We start from the raw sequence: 20,147 nt of genomic DNA, 5'->3' as shown, positions 1-20,147 counted from the left end.
GCAATTATCATCCTTAGGACCTGAACTATGGTACTTATATACTATCTGCTACCTAAAAGGACACCCTGGAAAGTCTAGGTCAGAAAATACATAAAATAAGCTTGAGAACTGTGTCATATTCAAAAGGTAGGAAGCTCTCATCTCAAAAACTACTGGGGAACCAATGGTTCCCATTGGTTAGGGACAATCTGCTAGAAAAAATAACTACAATGGACTAAAACTTACAATATATATATAAAAATTCATAATTTCCTAATGACACTAAAAACTCCACCCTAGTATCCTTTTGAGATTGTTAGGGAACCATGTTATTCTAAAAACTAAGTGAATAATGGGATGCCTGGGTGGCTCAGTTAGGCATATGATTTTTCATCTCAGCTCCGGTCTTGATCTCAGGGTCATGAGTTCAAGCCCTGAACGGAGCCTACTTAAACACACACACACACCTCCCCCAAAACAACAAAACAAAAACTAAGTGATAATGAGAATTCACCTTGCCTTTCTTATATGAAACATATTTCAGAGTAAACCAATAGCTGATAAAGGAAAAAGGTTTTTTTCTTTTTTAAAGATTTTATTTATTTAGAGAGAGAGAGATAGTGGACAGAGATAGGGAGAGAGAGCATAAGCAGGGAGGAGAGGGAGAAGCAGGCTCCCGCCGAGCAGGATCCTGACATGGGGCTCGATTCCAGGACCCCGGGATCATGACCTGAGCCGAAGGCAGATGCTTAACCGACTGAGCCATCCAGGCGCCATGAAAAAAGCTTTTTATTGAAAAATCAAAGTTAATACATAAACAACGACAGAATTAGAAAGTCAGCATTTTGCAGTTCCTAGTAAAATAAGGGATCCACACAATGATCATTAATGACTACCTGAAACCACTAGTGAAAGACTGATGGCTAGGTTTATAACAATCAATTGGAGTAGGCTCATAACACCTGAGCTCACTCATCAATCTGAAGAGGACAGATGTAGGACATCTGAAGATATGGGACAAACAGTATATGTCTTCTGATGCAAATCATTAGGAAATACAGAGTAGTGCATTAAGCCTTGCCTAAAAAACTGAACTGGCTCTACCAGTTTATAGGAAACTAAGCCTTTACTACCAGTTTGTAGAAAACATGGAGGGAAAGAAGATAGAGTTATCGTCTCTCTAATTACAGATCAATGTTTAGAAAAAAACCCATGCCGTGAATGTGACATTTTAAATTGTCTCTTTCCCAAACGTTAATGTAAGCATGAGTGATGATATAGCATACGATTAAATAGCACACTTACTTGCTGTTTGATTTTGGACAATTTATTTGTCTATACCATAGTTTCTTCATCTGTCAAAAGGGGATAATTCTTAAGCTCATGGAGTTGCAGAGTTATATGAAATAATACATGTGGAATGATGAGAACAATATGTAAGCATTTATAATCAGCAGTAATAATTATGATTTTGAGTATTATCATCAGTAATGTGTTTTTTAAAATAGTAATAATGTATTTTTAATAAATCCCAGGATAATGGTAATATTGGTAAAGGAATGATACAGAAGAACGGTCAGGGGTTCTAAAAAGAAATGTGTTTTTTATATGTAAAAACTGCTAGGTTCGGGGCGCCTGGGTGGCTCAGTGGGTTAAGCGTCTGCCTTCGGCTCAGGTCATGATCCCAGGGTCCTGGGATCGAGCCCCGCGTTGGGCTCCCTGCTCGGCGGGAAGCCTCCTTCTCCCTCTCCCACTCCCCCTGCTTGTGTTCCCTCTCTAGCTGTCTCTCTGTCAAATAAATAAATAAAATCTTTAAACAAAACAAAACTGCTAGGTTCAAAGTTTTCACATTACTACTACTTTACTGTAGTCTTCGTGCCGCTGTATAGGTTCTAATTAAACAGAGGTATATAATCACATAATGTTAAATTTAAATCCTTTTCCTCTTACTCAGATTATATACAAGATGATTTTCTTACCTTATCCAAAAGGTGTATTATCATTGGTACAAGATTGGCATCAATTACTGCTTGAACCTGCTGCTGATTTCCTGCGGTGATGTTAGAGAGGAACCACACTGCTTCCTGCAGAACAAGACCCCTTCAATATTTCTCATTAAAAATTAAAATCTGCATCTGGACTAAATTCACTACATTTGTTACAATGTTCAAATGATTTTATTATGGAATGAGTTCCATAATAAAAATTTCAGGAATCTCAACTCCTCTATCCCCCCACATTCTGTATTTTCTTTGAACAAATTGTTAATGGCCCTAATCCAAGTCATGATGAACTAACCCTTCTGAAAAATTCTTGAAAGCAATGTTCCCAAACTTAAGATTCAAAAGAAGCTTGTCTGAACAAATACTAAGGAATCCATGAGCTGTAATATAGATACAAATCCCAAAACCACTGTAAATGAGATTCAGCATCCCCCTCACATAATGTGCTTTATTCTCTATTCTACTGTGATCAAGAATGCTAGCCAGAGTCGGTAAATCTAAATAGTGGATTGTTTTAGTATACTTATTTGTAAGTCATTCACTGCATCATTTCTCTCAAGAGCTAAAGTGGAACCAGATGTTTCATTGGTCTACCGTAAGGATCTTTTTATGCTACCCTTTACACTTTAGTGGTGCTTACTGCTTTTGCCAAGATGATGGTAGTCAAGTGTTTCACGAGTTTCATAGACAATAAATGCACACTGAGACCAGTTAGCATGAAATAAGACAAAATATCAACCTCATATCCTATGTAGTATATTACTCTCATTTACCAGACATAATAAACTTATTACATTAATCAATGTAAAAGGAAACATTCTCTATTTAAAAAAAATTAGTAAACAAATTTTATTCCTGAAACTATTAGTATTAGCTAATGTCAAGTAGGCTCTTTGGATCAGATCACAGGACCATGTTTAATGAACCTGTTAGAGATTGTAGGGTGCTAGGCTACTTAGGTGAGCTGTTCTTGGGTTATAATCATCGGCAATGTTGTAATCAACAGCCCGTCTATTTCTACAACAGCCTCAGATGCACTCCAATATCAGCATCACCAATCAGTGCTCCCTTTCAATAGCCTCCATGAGCGAGGACACACACATACACACACACACACAATTATCTATAAAGTTTACTTAACTCACACATTAAAATTTTCCAATCACACAACATTCAACACCCAATTATCTCTATTTCATCATTTCCAAGAGAGCCAAATTTGCATTGTTTACAACTGGTTTTATATACAGAAAATCACAGAAATCCATGTTATAAAGAATAAAATATTCTATCTTCTTTTGATGTCTAAATGACGTTTTATATTAATAATCACTATAGATACTTCTGAATCCCTAATTTTACAAATGAAAACTGCTGAATATTTTGTGTGTTACTTATTAAGTAGTATTTAAAAATACTTACTTTATTAATTTTCTCTTTGGGATGTGTCAGAAGTGCTGGGAAGTGTGAAAGAGCATCACAGTTCAAAACTACTTGTGTTTGCTCATCGGTTCCAGTAACAATGTTGCCCACAGCTCTAAGTGCTGCAGTCTGAAACAAAAGATTTAATAAGATGTTCTATTATGAAAGATACACTTTCATTCATGCCAACCTGTTTTTGAGCAAGTTGTGTCTGATACCAATTTAGGAATAGAGGAGTGAATAGGACAGGGTTATGGAGCTTACATTATTGTAGAAGACAGTCAAGAAACAAACAAGGATAATTTTTGATAGTAATTAGGGCCATAAAGACAGTAAGTACTTTAGGTTTCTGATTCACTATTTCAATAAATTACAAACAAAAACACAGTGCTCTTCTGAAGGAGAGCAAGAACCTGCTTAGTATGAGATTTCACTATCGTATGAATTTGAATTACCAATTATTTTATAGTTGTATTAGGTCTTTTTCCGTCAAGTTAAAGCTTTTTGGGGGGCTAATTTTAACATTTACAAGACAAATGACTCAGTTTCCCCCCTCAATTGAGATATAATTTATATAACAAAAAATTTACCCTTTCAAAGTATAAAATTCAGTGGTTCTTATATATTCAAAATTGTGCAACCATAAAAGGTAATTCCAGAACATTTTTATCACATCAAAAAGGGGTATCTGTAACCATTAGCAGTCACTCCCATTCCCCCCCACCCTGGGGAAGGGGGTTGACAGCTACTATGCCTGAGACGTCTCTGAATTTGCCTATTCCAGACATTTCATATAATTGGAATCAGACAGTAGGTGGCCTTTTTTGCCTGGCTTCCTTCACTTAACATAATGCTTTCAAGGTCCATTCATGTTGTAGCATGTATAGATACTTCATTCCTTTTCATGGCCAAATAATATTCCAGTTATATGTAAGCGGAATATATTTTTAACTATTCATTAGTGGATAAACATTTGGTTTTCACTGGCTATTATGAATAATAGTGCCATAAACATTTGTGTGCCAGTTTTTGGGTGAACATGTGCTTTCAGTTCTCTTGGGTTTATATATACCTGGGAGTAGAAAATGCTGGGTTATACAGTAACTCTGTATCTTTCTGAGGTACCGTCACACTGTATTCCAAAGACGATGTACCATTTTACATTTCTATAGGTGTATAAGGATTCCACCCTCTCTTGTCAAAACTTGTTAATGTCTTTTTGATTATAATACCATCCCGGTGTGTATGAAGCAGTATTTCATTGCAGCTTTGATCTGCATTTCCTTCATGACCAATAACGTTGAACATCTTCTCATGTGCTTACTGACGATTTGTATGTCTTCTCTGGATAACTGTATTTAAATGTTTTGCCAATTTTTAATGGGATTTGTCTTTTTACTGTTGAGTTGTAAGAATTCTTTATGTATTTTGGATCCAAGTCCCTTTTCAGATACATGATTTGCAAATACTCCCTTCCATTCTGTGGGTTGTCTTTTCACTTCCTTGATGGTCTCCTGAGAAGCACAAGTTTTTAATTTTGGTGAAGTCCAATTTATTTTTCTCCTTGGTTGCTTGTGCTTGTTTTATCTTATCTAAAAAATTGCTACCTAATCCAAGGTCATGAAAATTTATGCTTACGTTTTCTTCTAAGAGATTTGCACTTTTAGCTCTTGTATTTAGGTGTTTGATCTATTCTGAGCTAATTTTTATATATAGGGGTCGTCTAATTTCATTTGTTTACATGTAGATACTCAGTAGTCTCAGATCCATTTGTTCAAAAGACTATTCTTTGCTAATTGAATTTTCTTGGCATCTTTGTTGAAAATCAATTGATCATAAATATATGGGTTTGTATCTGGAGTCTTTTTATTTTATTTTATTTACTTGAGAGAGAGAACGAGCAGGGAGAGGGGCAAAAGGAGAAGGAGATGCAGACTCCTCGCTGAGCAGGGAGCCTGACACAGTACAGGGCTCCATCCCAGGACCCTGGGATCATGACCTGAGCTGAAGGGAGATGCTTAACTGACTGTGCCACCCAGGTGCCCCAAGAGGAATCGCATTTAACCTGTAGGTAAATGTGAGGAGCACTGCCAACCTAACAACACTGTCTTCTAATCTATGAACATGGATGTCTTTCCATTTATTTAGGTCTTCTTTAATTTTTTAAAAATGTTTTGTAGTGACCCAGCTTCTTTAACAAATAAATTTAAAAGGGGAAAGAAAAATAAAAGAAAATTGTAACATAAAGAAACAAAGACAAAGCTACCAAATGCAGTGTGTCAATTGGAGACTGATTTGGTCAAACTGTGAAAAAATACGAAGCAATCAGTAAAATTTGGATAATGATTGGGTTTTAATATTAAAATTAAAAAAATACTCTAACAGTACTGTGATTATGTAAAAACACGTAACCTTATTTATTTTTTAAATTTATTTATTTGACACAGAGAGACACAGCGAGAGAGGGAAGACAAGCAGGGGGAGTGGGAGAGGGAGAAGCAGGCTTCCCGCGGAGCAGGGAGCCCAATGCGGGGCTCGATCCCAGGACCCTGGGATCATGACCTGAGCCGAAGGCAGACGCTTAACGACTGAGCCACCCAGGTGCCCCCATAGCCTTATTTTTTAAGAGAAGCTGGATGAAATTATATACTATCTGGGATGTGTCAAAATAATTTGGGGGGGAGGGAGTGAGCAAGGTTATAGAGAAAATCTACATGGAGGTTCATTACAATTATTCTCTTTTCCTAAATTATGGAGTTAAAGTTGAAAAAAATTTTAAAAACCTCTACTAGATATCATGTAAAGTACAGAACATTGACAGCTGCTAAAGAAAAATTCCAACCTTATTTCTGAATGAAATCCAATTTAAAACTAACGATGCATTCTGAAAAAAAACCAAAAACAAATACCCATACCAAGACATAAGTACCACGCTTAAGAAATGCAAACTTAATATCTAGTATGAGTATTTTATTAACTTTTTTTCAAAGTTTACTTATTTATTTTTAAGTAATCTCTATACCTAACATGGGGCTTAAACTTACTACCCTGAGATCAAGAGTCGCATGCTCCTCTAAGTCAGTTAGGTGCCTCTATTAAAATATTTTATTTATTTTTTTAAAAGATTTTATTTATTTGAGAGAGAGAGAGAGACAGTGAGAGAGGAAACACAAGCATGGGGAGTGGGAGAGGGAGAAGCAGGCTCCCCACGGAGCAGGGAGCCCGATGTGGGGCTCGATCCCAGGACCCTGGGATCATGACCTGAGCCGAAGGCAGATGCTTAACGACTGAGCCACCCAGGCGCCCCTCTACTAAAATATTTTAAATGAGCTACAAATACCCCTAAATGGCAAACTATTTATTCTATTCCTGAATTTAGCTAAGTCTTCCCTCGTTCCTTAAACAGCTTTAAATTTTTAAGGTTTGTGTTCTCCATTCCAATCGTCCATGAGTATCATCTGAAGAGCTTTTTAAAGCCCAGGTCTCTAGGAAATATCCCAGATTTATTAAAACAGAATCTCTAGGGGTCAAGCAAGGGAAATAAAAATTTTTTTTTTCTTCAAGCTTCACAGTTGATTTTAATGTCCACCCAGGGTTGAAAAATAGTTAATTAGGTTAACGGTTTTCCTTATGAATAATTGCTAACAGACAGTAAGTCATCATGATTAAAGCATACTATTTACCTCGGAAGGATAGGAAAGCTTGCTCTATCTCCCTTTACCACTGCAGTTTGACAGTTAACTACTTATAATATTTGTGTGAACTTCTCACCCTCTCTTTTTTGGCTCTTTCTAGATGCAGGTTTGGAATATTTATATGGAAGGATTTAAAAATAATAAAAGGATAAAACAAAGTTAAAAAGGATTTTATTTATTTATTTTGGGGGGGAGGGTTAGAAGGAGCGGGAGAGGGACAAGCAGACTCCCCACTGAGCAAGGAACTGCCTGGCGGTTTGGTCCAGGACCCAGGACCCAGAGATCATGACCTGAGATGAAGTCAGATGCTTAACCAACTGAGCCACCCAGGTGCCCCGTTAAAAAAAGATTTTAAGTAACTAAAAGGAAACAATTTAGGAAGCCCCTAAGCAGCATATTTCAGTATAAAGCCTTTATCACAGTGCCAATGAAACTAGGCATTAACTAAGCTTGCCCAGTACAGTACGGAGAGTTAAAAAAAAGAGGGGAGAAAAGGAAAAGAGTAGGAAAAATGAAGAAAAATAAAAAATAGAAAAAAAATAAAGTATCAGTACTTGTTTCAAATGCCACCCAAGTTAACATACGAATTTCCTAGGTCTATGTTAGAAATCAGTAATCTATAAAGGAGATGCCCTGGGGTGGGGTTTTTGGTGGGGTGTAGGGAAAGGGAAGGGGAGGGGGGAAGGTTCTTGTTAATCTTACCTCATTTTCTCCATCTTTAAAATGTGGATTTAATACCTCACTCTTTTCAAAAATATGTTCTTATTTTATTTCAAAAAGATATATGCACCCCTATGTTTACTGTGGCATTACTTACAATAGCCAAGATATGAAAGCAACCCAGTGTCCATCAATAGATGAATGGATAAAAACGTGGTATGTGTGCGTGTGCGTGTGTGTGTATATATATACATACACACAAACCAATGGAATATTAACCATAAAGAGAATGAGACCTTACCATGTACAACCACATGGATGGACCTATAGAGTATTATGCTAAGTAAATCAGAGAAAGAAAAATACCATATGATTTCACTTATATGTGGAATCTAAAAAACAAAATGAACAAACAAAAAGCAGAAACAGACCCATAAATACAGAGAACAAATTAATGTTTGCCAGACAGGAGGGAGGTGGGGGGATGGGCAAAATGGGTGAAGGTGACTGGGAGATAGAGGCTTCCAGTAATTTGATGATTAAGTCAAGGGATCACAGTATAGCATGGGGAATACAGTCAGTGGTATTGTAATAGCATTATATTGTGACAGATGGTAGTTATACTTGTGATGAGCACAGCATAACTTATAGAGAAGCTGGATCACTATGTTCTATACCTGAAACTAATGTAACATTGTGTGTCAACTATACTTCAATAAAGAAAAAAAGATTTTAAAAAAGATATGTTATTAGGCTAGAAATATACTTTGAACTAATGAAATTGTCTATTTTTTTTTTTTTTTTTTTTAAGATTTTATTTATTTATTTGAGACAGAGAGAACGAGAGACAGAAGGCATGAGAGGGAGGAGGGTCAGAGGGAGAAGCAGACTCCCTGCCGAGCAGGGAGCCCGATGCGGGACTCGATCCAGGGACTCCAGGATCATGACCTGAGCCGAAGGCAGTCGCTTAACCAACTGAGCCACCCAGGCGCCCTGAAATTGTCTATTTTTGAATGCCATGCTTAAAGCAAATTAGTGGTAAACAAAACACCTTATATTATTATCAACAACAAACTCACCTGAACTTTAACTTCCTGGTGGCTGAGCAGAGGAACCAAGTGAGGGACTATTCCAGAGTCTATTACCATCTGTATCTGTTCATTGCCAGCATCAGTAAGGTAAGAGAGGGCCCAGACTGTATCTACCAATATCTAATGGATAAAATGAAAATTCAAACAGCCTTTGAATATTTTGTCACTTTAATAATTCTTAACTACAATTAACTTAGTTATAGTTAATCTATGATTGTTTCACGACCTTCTTTCTTCCTTTCTTGTCTCACCTCAATTCACTGAAATCTTAATCTGCTCTATAATACTAAACATCATCATCTATCTCTGAATGTCTGTATCAAGTATGTGCATCTTTTAGCCATATTTAGGATGCTTCAGTTAATTATGATCCCAACCACAGATTAGTATCCAGTCTTTTTTTTTTTTTTTTTTAGTATCCAGTCTTAATTCACTAAGATACACACTACACTGTACATGAAATAGGAGAAAAAGACATTGCCTTTCTCAAATGCTCACACTGAGGCGTAACAGGTCCAAAGACATGTAGTAAGTACATATAGTTGTAAATACTGAATGTATTCAACATACACAGTGATTCAAAACATTGGGGCTAGATGTATACATTCAAGTTGTTTTCTAGTATCACTGGTATCATGTAGGTATGTCTAAAGCCAATATTTCAGTCTTAGAAGTATAGTAGTTTCATCTTTTCCAACCAGTTTGCTTTGCCTTATAAAACTGGAGGCAACTTCTCATAGTGGAAGCATCCCACAGCTGCAGATCAAGACATTAAAAGCAACCATGGGTCAATCTGTATGATCCATAATAAAAAACGTTCTAGTAAAAAAAAGAAAATGCATAATTTACAGCATCTGCCAAAAAACTATTTATTAAAAAACCCCTCTGCAATTAAATTATATAAAAATTAAACTACATTAAATGTTATAATTTTTATTAACATCAAATGAAGTATTATAATTTTTAAAAAGATTTTATTTATTTATTTATTTGACAGAGAGAGAGAGAGACAGTGAGAGAGGGAACACAAGCAGGGGGAGTGGGAGAGGGAGAAGGTTTCCCGCCAAGCAGGGAGCCCAATGCGGGGCTCGATCCCAGGACCTTGGGATCGTGACCTGAGCCAAAGGCAGAGGTTTGACGACTGAGCCACCCAGGTGCCCCGAAATGTTATAATTTTTAATGAACCTTATTGTGAAGTTCAGCAGGCCACTGTGTTTCATCTTTCTTTTGCATTAAATCATAATTAGAAGTTATATCCAAGAGGAAGAATGACAACTGTTAAACTGCTGCATAAATAGCACAGTTAGTGACAAAGACACAGGAATAATAATTGTGCCTGGAACTTTACTTCTGGAGCCTTTCTGGAATGAATTACGTATCAAAAGACAAGTCAGAAAGGTTTGAAACCTTTTAAATTCTAAACCAATGTTATGTTTAAAACATCTGAGAATCTCCTAGAAGGAGAAGACAACACTGTGCCATTTTTCCTTTCAAAAACTCAATAAAGTTCTTCGGCTATTTTTAATCTAAAAAGAAGACACCAAATGAAAGAATTCACACACATAAAGTGGTATCAAAATATGTGAAAGAACTAAATTTCTATTTACAAATGTAAATCTTTTTTCCAGAATCCCAACATATGCCAAAATTTGTTGATATAGGCAATATATTTCAAGATACTTCTCCACGACTGTACATAAAATCCAGATACAATTTTTTAAAGGCCTAATACTAAACATCATGAATATGCTCACATCAAAATCACAATTTAAATAGACTTGACCTCACATATACTTCTTGTATCAAAGTTAACATTCTATGGTAAATTTACTAATTATAACTACCACAGTGTAATTTCAGTGTTTCACTATGATTTGTGGAAGCAGTTTTATTTATTTTTTACTTCTTTTATGGTCTGGTTTAAGAATTTGTTGTTAAGCGTTTACTAAGAAGACTGTATTTTTAGTAAACATTATTATATAGTAAACTACTTAGTAAACGTGCTACTAAAAAACAATGAGACTGGCTTGAAAAATTCAAGATACATTAAAAGCAAGAAAACCGAGGTACAATCTCAACTGGATTGGGGTAAACAGGTGGAAAGAACACAATACAATCTCTGAATAAGGTCAACCAAGATGTCTGGTTTTTTGGTAGAGGTATAAAGTTTGAGATTAACCTTCCTTGGAACTTAATTAAAAGTAAAATATTGAAATTTGTAATTTAATAAAAACACTTGGCACTAAGGAGCCAAACCCCAAAATGGCTTATATATATACATATATATATTTTAAGGATTCTAGATTATCAGGATCTAAAACAAAATATCTTTAGAGCAAGGATCATGTTCATCTAATGAATTTTATACATCATGTCACTGCTTGACGTAGTATAATTCTAACTTTAATTTGTTCCATATGCTTTAGAGAGATCCTGGAAAAATGGTATTACCCTAGAAACTGAAAAGTAATGAAGCAGCTTATCAAACACTGGTCATCACACCAAGCTGTTTTTAAGGAACCAAAGTTCCTGAATGTTGCTATGCACTGTATTCCTGTGATTTCCTTTACCCGTCATACTCCTAGCTTTTCTAACACGATGGCGAAGCTGGTTTTATAAGCAGTCAGTTTCCCACCTCATTTATACTTCCTGAGGCGCTTTTTCCTTTGCCATCTGTGTTTGTGAGAATGAATAAGGTATATTTATTATGCTTAAAATCTAGTCTGCACTATTTTTTTTCTTGTTTGGATATTTACGAGTTCTCTCTTTAACATGTGAAACTACTATCAAAGTCATTGTAGATGGAAAAATATAGTAAAAATAAAGAGCAACTGATGTTCTTGGATTGGTGTCTGCATATGAATACAAACCCATGCATAAAGGCACAAATATTTCTCTTTTTTATCTTTCAAAAAATGAAATACTATTAGGCCTATGTAGTCTCTCAAACACTGGCCAGGCCATCAAAATGAGCTTCCATAAAAAGCTCTTGACCAATCAAAAGATATAATTTTAGTGAGGGAGATCACTAACTGGCAACTTTTAAGAACTTCCAAAATGAGTTTTTACTCCCCCCAACTCTCCACATATGCTATTGCCCATACCAAAATATAGTTAGGCTTCATTTCTTCACTGTAAATTATATTTTGTGATATAGGTAAACACAAAGTAAATATAATAATAGCAAGCCATGTTATTACAACTCTTGAAATGGAAAAATCTAATTGAGTACACGAACATTATGTCCAGTATAACATTTTCTTCTCTATGTCAGAAGGGCAACCCTAGACATATATATTATACACATGAAAAATACTCACATTTACGTCTGTGTGATGAATTAAGACACAAAGAGCTGGAAGAATCTGAAGAGAGAAATATATAGATTTAAAAACATATACATAATGGTATCTAGTTTAGTTAAACAACAAAAAACAAAACATCTGTTTACCTCCTGAATGGTTTCCATTGGGGGTGGTGGATCTTTGTGGCGACATAAGTTGACCATTACCCAAGTAACATTTCTTAAGAATGTTATAGGAATAGATGGACTTATGAAGGAAAGTAAAGGTTTCACAACTCCAAGACTTATGACATAATCTCTACACTGTGGCCCATCACCTGTAGGAAGGAATGATTAATTCAATAAAATACACTGACAATAAGCAATTCAGAAAACATAAAACACTGGTTCAATATGCTGCTTTCTGTATTTTAACTAGATACACTATTTAGTTTTATATAGAAGTTTCAGACAATAACCAAGTTCTCATTTTAGGTCTCTGAGCCAAGAGAAGCAACATAAAGTAGTTAAGATATTTTTTGCACGTTATTCACATATTCCGGTTTATAAATTGTTCACCTATGTTTTTATGCCATTCAAAATTAGAAGCCTAAGGATCCTTTAGAGTACTTTGTGAGCAGAGAACTGCTGCTTTTATTATCTCTCTCAATGGTACTCTCTAACAAACTTTCACGTAATTAAAAAATATATATATGTATCAAAATAATACTAGAAAAAAATATAGAATTTACACTTATGATCCAGTATCAGAGTACCAAAAGTATTAACTATGAATTACTCTACACATTTAAATAACTATGTCCAAAATAAAATTAAAAAATAAAAAACTATGTCAAAAAAATGAGGGGATGAACCAATATCCCTAGAGCAGTGGTTCCCACAGTAATTTTTGGCCCTATCCAGATCTGTTAAACAACCTCTGTGGATCCAGAATTCTGGGTTTTAACAAGCCCTTTCATATGATTCTGAAAACAGGCTAAAGTTTGAGAATCGCTGCCTTAGAGAACTGCCAAATGTAATTTCTGTATCTATAGCATCACTGTAATTTCTAGCATTAAAGCCATGTTAAGTATTACATTCTATAAAAGGAAAACCCTTTTCCTAGCACTGTAATATTTGGAGATAAAAATGCCTATTCTTTTGGCATCCATGTATCCTAATTATTCTACAATGTTACTGGAATTAAAAACCAAAGATCAAGATGCTGCATTAATAGTTCTAAATCTAAAATTTGGTATAAAAGCAAAGGGGTGAAGGAATCTGGATACACAAAAGATAGCATTCCTAATAGCAATATACCATATGTGAAGAACAGTTTACAGAGAAATTCTCCCATTTTAAAACTCTTAATTGTGGAACGAACGATCCCCTGCATTCTATCTTGGCCCCCCAAAAGTAATATAGAAGAGGTACATGAAAGTAATTATCGACTACATCCATGCAAGAACAATAAATTCTAACATCAAGGGACATAATACAGTTCAGACCCCAGATTTTTTTTCCATTCTCCACTCACTGGAGGATAGCTCTTCAAATTTTTGAGTTTGGGTAAAGTTAGTCTCTAGATTAAAAACAAATCTTGAAATATTAGAATTGTCTTTAATTATTCTTCTTACAATTATGCCAGAGAAAACCTGAAAGGTAGGATAATCATGGTATTCAACATTTAATGACACTGCCTATAAGCTACAAACACCTCCTGTATGATGACCTATGATGATAATGGATAACATTACTGTATTTTACTGTACTAAAATCCAGGAAAGATAGTAAAAATTTCAATTAAGACTCTTTTTAAGAACTGTCATTATGGAGAAAAATTGTTGGTTTACGTTGTGCATCCTTCTTTTTTCTTATTATTTCTATGACAATGGAGAAAGTTAGGGAATAAAATGAATCCATCAACATAATAAAGGAGGGAGAGGAGATCTATTATCACATACATATTTCCTAATTATTCAAAGAATTAAGAGTTGACTATATACTAAAAAAAAGAGTGGACGATACACAAAAAGATAAGCAACAAAAACGTTCATCCTGTTTATTATAGGTTTATACTTAAAACAGCTATAATTTCTATAAATTATTTCACAAGATCCAGTCCTGAAAAAGACAAACTGTTTTTCTTTTTCACCTACTAGTAGTCATTTTTATTACACAGTATATGACAACAACAATTGTAGAACTAGTATTACAAGTTTTATACAAACCTATAATATTTCCCAGTGCCCACACTGCTTGCTCACAGACGTTTTGATGGGGTGAATGTAGAAGCCTCAGGAAAAGTGGCACGGCATCTGAAGGATGAAAACATAAATTAACATTTAAGTTTAAAGACAGTCTTAGAGGCCAATTACATCTCAATAATATTGAAAAAAAAAAAAAGGATTGAAGATATTATACTCTAAACCAAAAATCAATCTTTTTTTGGGCTGAAATCTAAGAAGAAAGGACCCTATCAAAAATACATTTAAAATATATATTTATTAAATGATTTTCACTCCAGTAACAGTAGTGGAAAATTTGTGATCAGCAAGCCACTTATTCAGCATCAAAATCTCAGTTTTAACATATAAATATCAAATTGAGCTAGTAAATTTTCATTCATAATTAAACCTGAATAAAATTCCAAATTAAAAATCAATTCTTAAAAATAAATAAGTAATTCATTCCTTATAGATTCAAGCATTATTCTCAAACTTAGAAAAAAAAAAGGGACTCCCAACTATTGAAGTAAGTTCTGAATACAGAAATTTAAAATAACAGGAGGGTGCAGTTCAAGATGGTGGCTGACCTCACCTTCTACCATGGACACACCAAATCTATAGCTACATATACAATAATGCTTCCTATAGAACTAGCTGAACAGCTCCTTCACAACAAATGATAAAAAGGTCACACTGAGATGGACAGGAGAGGCAGAGACTATGGTCCTAACAAAGCCATGCCCTATAACCTAGCAGTGACCCACAAGCAGGAGGGATTTCATAAATATGGAGCATATCCCTGAAGAGCAAGGGGTCAGAGCCCCAAATCAGGCACCGGAACCCTTGGGACCTACACCAGAGACAAACTCCCCAAATGTCTGGCTTTGAAAACCAATAGGGCTAATATCCAAGAGACCCAAAGGTCTGTAGGAAACCAGGACTATGCTCTTATGAGATTACTTGCCCACATGCCCCAGGATTCAGCACAAAAGCAGTGGGCTGAAAAGTGCCTAGAGCATATGCAAAGGAGGTTCACTGGCTAAGTTTAAAGCAACTGCCTAAGGGATGAGGGTCTGCTGGAACTTTCTCCAGGGATGGAGGTGCTGGCAGGTGCCATTTTTTACACACTCCACCTTGCTAACGATACTTGTACCACCCCTGCACTCTCCAGTGCAGAGCACTGTTACAGCTCCACCCCACCAAACCCAGTGGGATGGCTCATCCTGGCCTGGCAGGCCCCTGTGGTCCTGCCAAAACTGGCAGGAGCACAAAGTCCACATAAAGGACACCCTTTGAATGCTTGGCAGTGGTAGCTGGGGATAGGGGGGTCTTTTGCATTTCTGCGCTCCATAAGAGTGAAACAATCTGTGGCAGGCTACCATCCCCAAAGTATAGCACAGACAGCTGACTGAAACACATGCTGTCTTCCTGTGATCATTCCTTCAAGACTGGGAGAGGTAGCTGTTTCACCTAATACATAAAAACAAACACAGAAAGTCAAGTTAAATAAGTAAACTGAAGAATAGAACAAAATAAAACCCCAGAAAAAAACTTTACTGAAATGGAGCTAATTTACCTGATAAGGAGTTCAAAAAAATGGTCATAAAGATGCTCCCCAATCTCGGGAGAAAATGGATGAACACAGAAAAAATTTCAACAGATAGAAAATATAAGAAAGTAACAAACAAAAGTCACAGAGCTGAAGAACACAATAACTGAACTGAAAGATACAGTAGAGGCATTCAACAACAGATAAGGATAAAGCAGAAGAAAGGATCAGTGACCTGGAAGACAGGGCAGTGGAACTCACCTAAACAGAGCAGCAAAACAAAAAAGAATTTTAAAAAGTGAAGATAGCTTAAGGGATCTCCAGGACAACATCAAGTGGAACAACGTTCCCATAATGGGGTCCCAGAAGGAGAAGAGAGTCTAGAGAAAGATACAGAAAACTTGTCTGAAGAAATAATGGCTAAAAACTATCTCAACTTGGGGAAGGAAAGAGATACCCAGATCTGGGAAGCCAGGAAAGTTCCAAATACAATGAACCCAAAAAGAGCCACACCAAGACATATTGTAATTAAAATGTCAAGAGTTAAAGAGAGTATCTTAAAAGTGGCAATAGAACAACAACTTGTTGCGTACAAGAAAAGCCCCATAAGACTATCAGAGATTTTTCAGAATAAAGTTTGCAGGCCAGAAAGGAATGGTATGATATATTCAAAGTGCCGAAAGCACTGGCATACAGATGACCAACAGACATATGAAAAGATGCTCAACATCACTCATCATCAGGGAAATGCAAATCAAAACCATAATGAGATACCACCTCACACCAGTCAGAATGGCTAGAATCAAAAAGACAAGAAATAACAAGTGTTGGACAGGATGTGGAAAAAAAGGGTACCCTCGTGCACCGCCAGCGGGCATATAAATTGGTGCAGCCACTATGGAAAATAGTATGGAGGCTAATAAAAAAAACTAAAAATAGAAGAAACTAATACAGAAACTAAAAATATAGGATCCAGCAATTCCACTTCTGGGTATTTATCTGAAGCAAATGAAAACAAATTTAAGAATAGTTCACAGTATTTTCACCATAAGCATCTTTGCCGCAAACATTTTCACCCTATACCTAATTTGCCATATGGCAATTATGCCATAAAAGATAAAATCACAAAAATAAAAGAGAGCCATCCATTAAAAAGGACATAATGAAACATGAAAAATGCATTAACAAAATTAACAAGACTATTGCAAAATATAGAACATTTGAATACATTTAAAAAATGTATGTAGATTCATGCAATTCTATGCAAATAATTGATTTTTATTTTGCAGACTGTACCTAAGCACTTGTCCTCAAAGTTTTCCTTTTATAACATTATATATATATAATTTTTTGCTTGTTGATTCATCTCTTCATCTGGCATCACATGTTTTCATTTTTTGCTAAAATTTCTTTCTTCCTTAAGAGAGATACCAGTTTCTAAATACAAGGATGCATATTTGTAACAGCTTTGTATTGCACTGTGAAAGTCTTCTACACTGTTCTCTGTTCTCAGCATATTACACCACATGTCTATTGACAGATGTTCCAAAGTTCTATGAGAAGTGTGCGTTCAAAACTCTATGCCACTGTACAGACTATTACAAGGGCTAAGATTTATTTAATATAAAAATAGGAGTAGTGTGTCAATGCAGACATGAAAGCAAACTGTCAGCTAGCTGATGAAACCAAGAAACCATCAAATCAAACCGTCAACCAGTTATTCTTATATCTTTTATGGCAAAATTGCCTTATGGCCAATTAGTTATGTGAGGAAAAATGCTTTCAGCAAATATGCTTATGGTGAAACCACTTAGAACCTCTGAAGATATATGCACCCCTATGTTCATTACCAGATTATTAACAATAGCCAATATATAGAAACAACCAAAGTGTCCAATGATGGATGGATGGATGTGTGTACATACGTACACAGACACAATGGAATACTTCTCATTCATTACCAAAAAATGAAATACTTAATTAGGACATCAATGGACCTTGAGGTACTAAGTGAAATAAGTTAGAAAAGAGAAAGACAAATAATGTATGATTTCACTAATAAGTGGAATCTAAAAAACAAAACAAATGAACAAACAAAACAAAAATTCATAGATGCAGAGAACAGATTCATGGTTGACAGAGGGGAGGGCTTTTGCGAGGTGGGTGAAATAGAAGGGGGTCATGATGTACAAACATCCAATCATAAAACAAGTCATGGGAATGAAATGTATAGCATGGTGACTGTAGTCAGTAATACTGTACTGTATATTATGTAATTTAATATGATGATAGGAGAAACTAGACTTACTGTGATCATGTCTTGGTGTATACACTTCAAGTCATTATGTCACATGTCTAAAACTAATTTAATGCTATATATGTCAGTTACACTTCAATTAAAAAAATTTAACATCACATGGGTCTTTAGTCAGGCCAGTGATTCCTGTACCACATGAGACCTTCTGAATCAGAAAGTGGTTCTGTTGCTTTACAACATCCTTGCTTTATAACAAGGATGGGAAACACAGAGAAAGATCTGTATCTGAACAGAATACTACTATACTGAACAAATGATTCTTCTATTTTTTCTTTCTCCTGATATTACTTTGAAAAATGCTATTTAAGTACATGTAGATCAATCATGCCTTACTCAAAAACAAGACAGATTGGCAGTGTTAAAACAAATTCTAAGGCTCCTTCTACTCTTGAAAAAGCCACATAAAACAGAAAGGAAAAAGAGTGAGAGCTTAAAACATTGTCTTGAGATTATAAAATTTACTAAATAATCAATTATACAAAATAAAACCAAAAAGCCAAAAACAAAACCCATTTAAACCCCAAATTAAGCCAGTTTTATCATGACTTAAGGTAGCATTAATATTCTATGTAATATTACAACAGAAATGTCTACATAATTAAATGTTTACTTGGATAACACCTTTGTTCCCCTTTAAAATCATATAGAAATTAATGCTTAAGATTTTAACAAGCTTACACAAGTATATTGCTTATACGTGTGTGAAGGGCACTTTAAAAGTACCTTCTTTAATATTATTAATTTCTTTGATAGAAGAATTAAACAGTATTCATGAAAACAATACACAGGTTATTACTTCCAATAATAATTTCTCACTTACATCTCCTCGAACATAAAAGAAAAACAATCCTATTATAATAACAATGAAAAAATTTCAAGCCATTTTTCAACAGGACTACTTTATAAAAGATTTCTCTAAAGCGTATGATGGAAATCTCATTAAGAGAAGCCAAGAAGTAGTATGGCAATGGGAAAAACACCTTTATTTCTATGATGTCCTATAAATAAAGTGTAACTACAATAATGTAATCTGCTACTATAATTAGGAAATGTTCTCAGATTTAGCATCAAATGAATTTTTGAAAATAGAAAATGTCAGTCACTGGAACAACATGATCAAAATAACATACTTAGGCTGGCCTATTTCAACTACCCTGTAATTAGGTAGCTATTATTTTATAATATAAATAGCTTTATTCTTTTAAGAGAATCACTATTTTTTTTTTTTTTTTTACTTTTTTTTATCTGTTAAATCACCAACTTACTGGACTGAACTACTGCTTGAGTCTGTTCCGAGGTTCCAGATGCAATGTTTGTCAGAGCCCATGCAGCTTCAAACTGTAAAGAAGGACTACAGAGAACAAATAATGTTAAACAGTAAGGATTTTTACATTGGCCCAAATCTAGTATCTACCAACCATTTCTCCCCTCAAGCATTTTTTAAACTATTAAATATTTTGTTTCAAAGGTATCTATCTATGCATCCAGCACTTTTTTTAAACCTCCAGTGACTATTTACAGATCCTCAGTATAAAAAGCATACAATTTCCTCAGGTGTCCCACCTATTTTTAGTAAAAACTTTTTTTTTTTTAAATTAAGATTTTATTTCTTCATTTGAGAGAGAGAGAGCGCACAAGAACACAAACAGGACGGGGGTGGGGAGGAGGGGCAGAAGGAGAGGGAGAAGTAGGCTCCCTGCTAAGCAGGGAGCTTGATCCCAGGACCCAGGGATCATGACCTGAGCTGAAGGCAGATGCTTAACCAATTGAGCCATCCAGGCGCCCCAAAAACTCTTTATTTAGATACCTGAATATGACTACCCAAATAGTTTTCTCAAGTACTTATCAGCCAAACTAGTTTTTGCCAATTTTCAAAGCTTAAAAGTTCAATGTATCATTCTTGGGGTGCGTGGGTGGCTC

General features: G+C 35.3%; 1 protein-coding gene and 1 non-coding gene across 3 annotated transcripts in view; both read right to left on the bottom strand.

The window, feature by feature from the left end:
- The window catches only part of KPNA4 (karyopherin subunit alpha 4), a 58,263-nt gene that overhangs the window by 10,588 nt on the left and 27,528 nt on the right, over positions 1–20,147 (bottom strand). For both annotated transcript variants that reach the window (XM_021702581.2, XM_044920193.1), the window contains exons 7-13: positions 19,493–19,578; positions 14,365–14,451; positions 12,302–12,471; positions 12,171–12,215; positions 8,839–8,970; positions 3,405–3,533; positions 1,959–2,063 (exon numbers count right to left, since the gene is read on the bottom strand). In XM_021702581.2, coding sequence (XP_021558256.1) covers positions 1,959–2,063; positions 3,405–3,533; positions 8,839–8,970; positions 12,171–12,215; positions 12,302–12,471; positions 14,365–14,451; positions 19,493–19,578 — 754 coding nt within the window. The remainder of the gene's footprint in view (positions 1–1,958; positions 2,064–3,404; positions 3,534–8,838; positions 8,971–12,170; positions 12,216–12,301; positions 12,472–14,364; positions 14,452–19,492; positions 19,579–20,147) is intronic.
- On the bottom strand, positions 2,876–3,189 carry LOC123323249. Its single transcript, XR_006539302.1, has one exon.

Source organism: Neomonachus schauinslandi, chromosome 1 (genome assembly GCF_002201575.2).
Source record: "Neomonachus schauinslandi chromosome 1, ASM220157v2, whole genome shotgun sequence".
Classification (NCBI taxonomy): domain Eukaryota; kingdom Metazoa; phylum Chordata; class Mammalia; order Carnivora; family Phocidae; genus Neomonachus; species Neomonachus schauinslandi.
The sequence above is the reverse complement of the archived record's forward strand: the minus strand, read 5'-3'. Positions and strand labels throughout refer to the sequence as shown.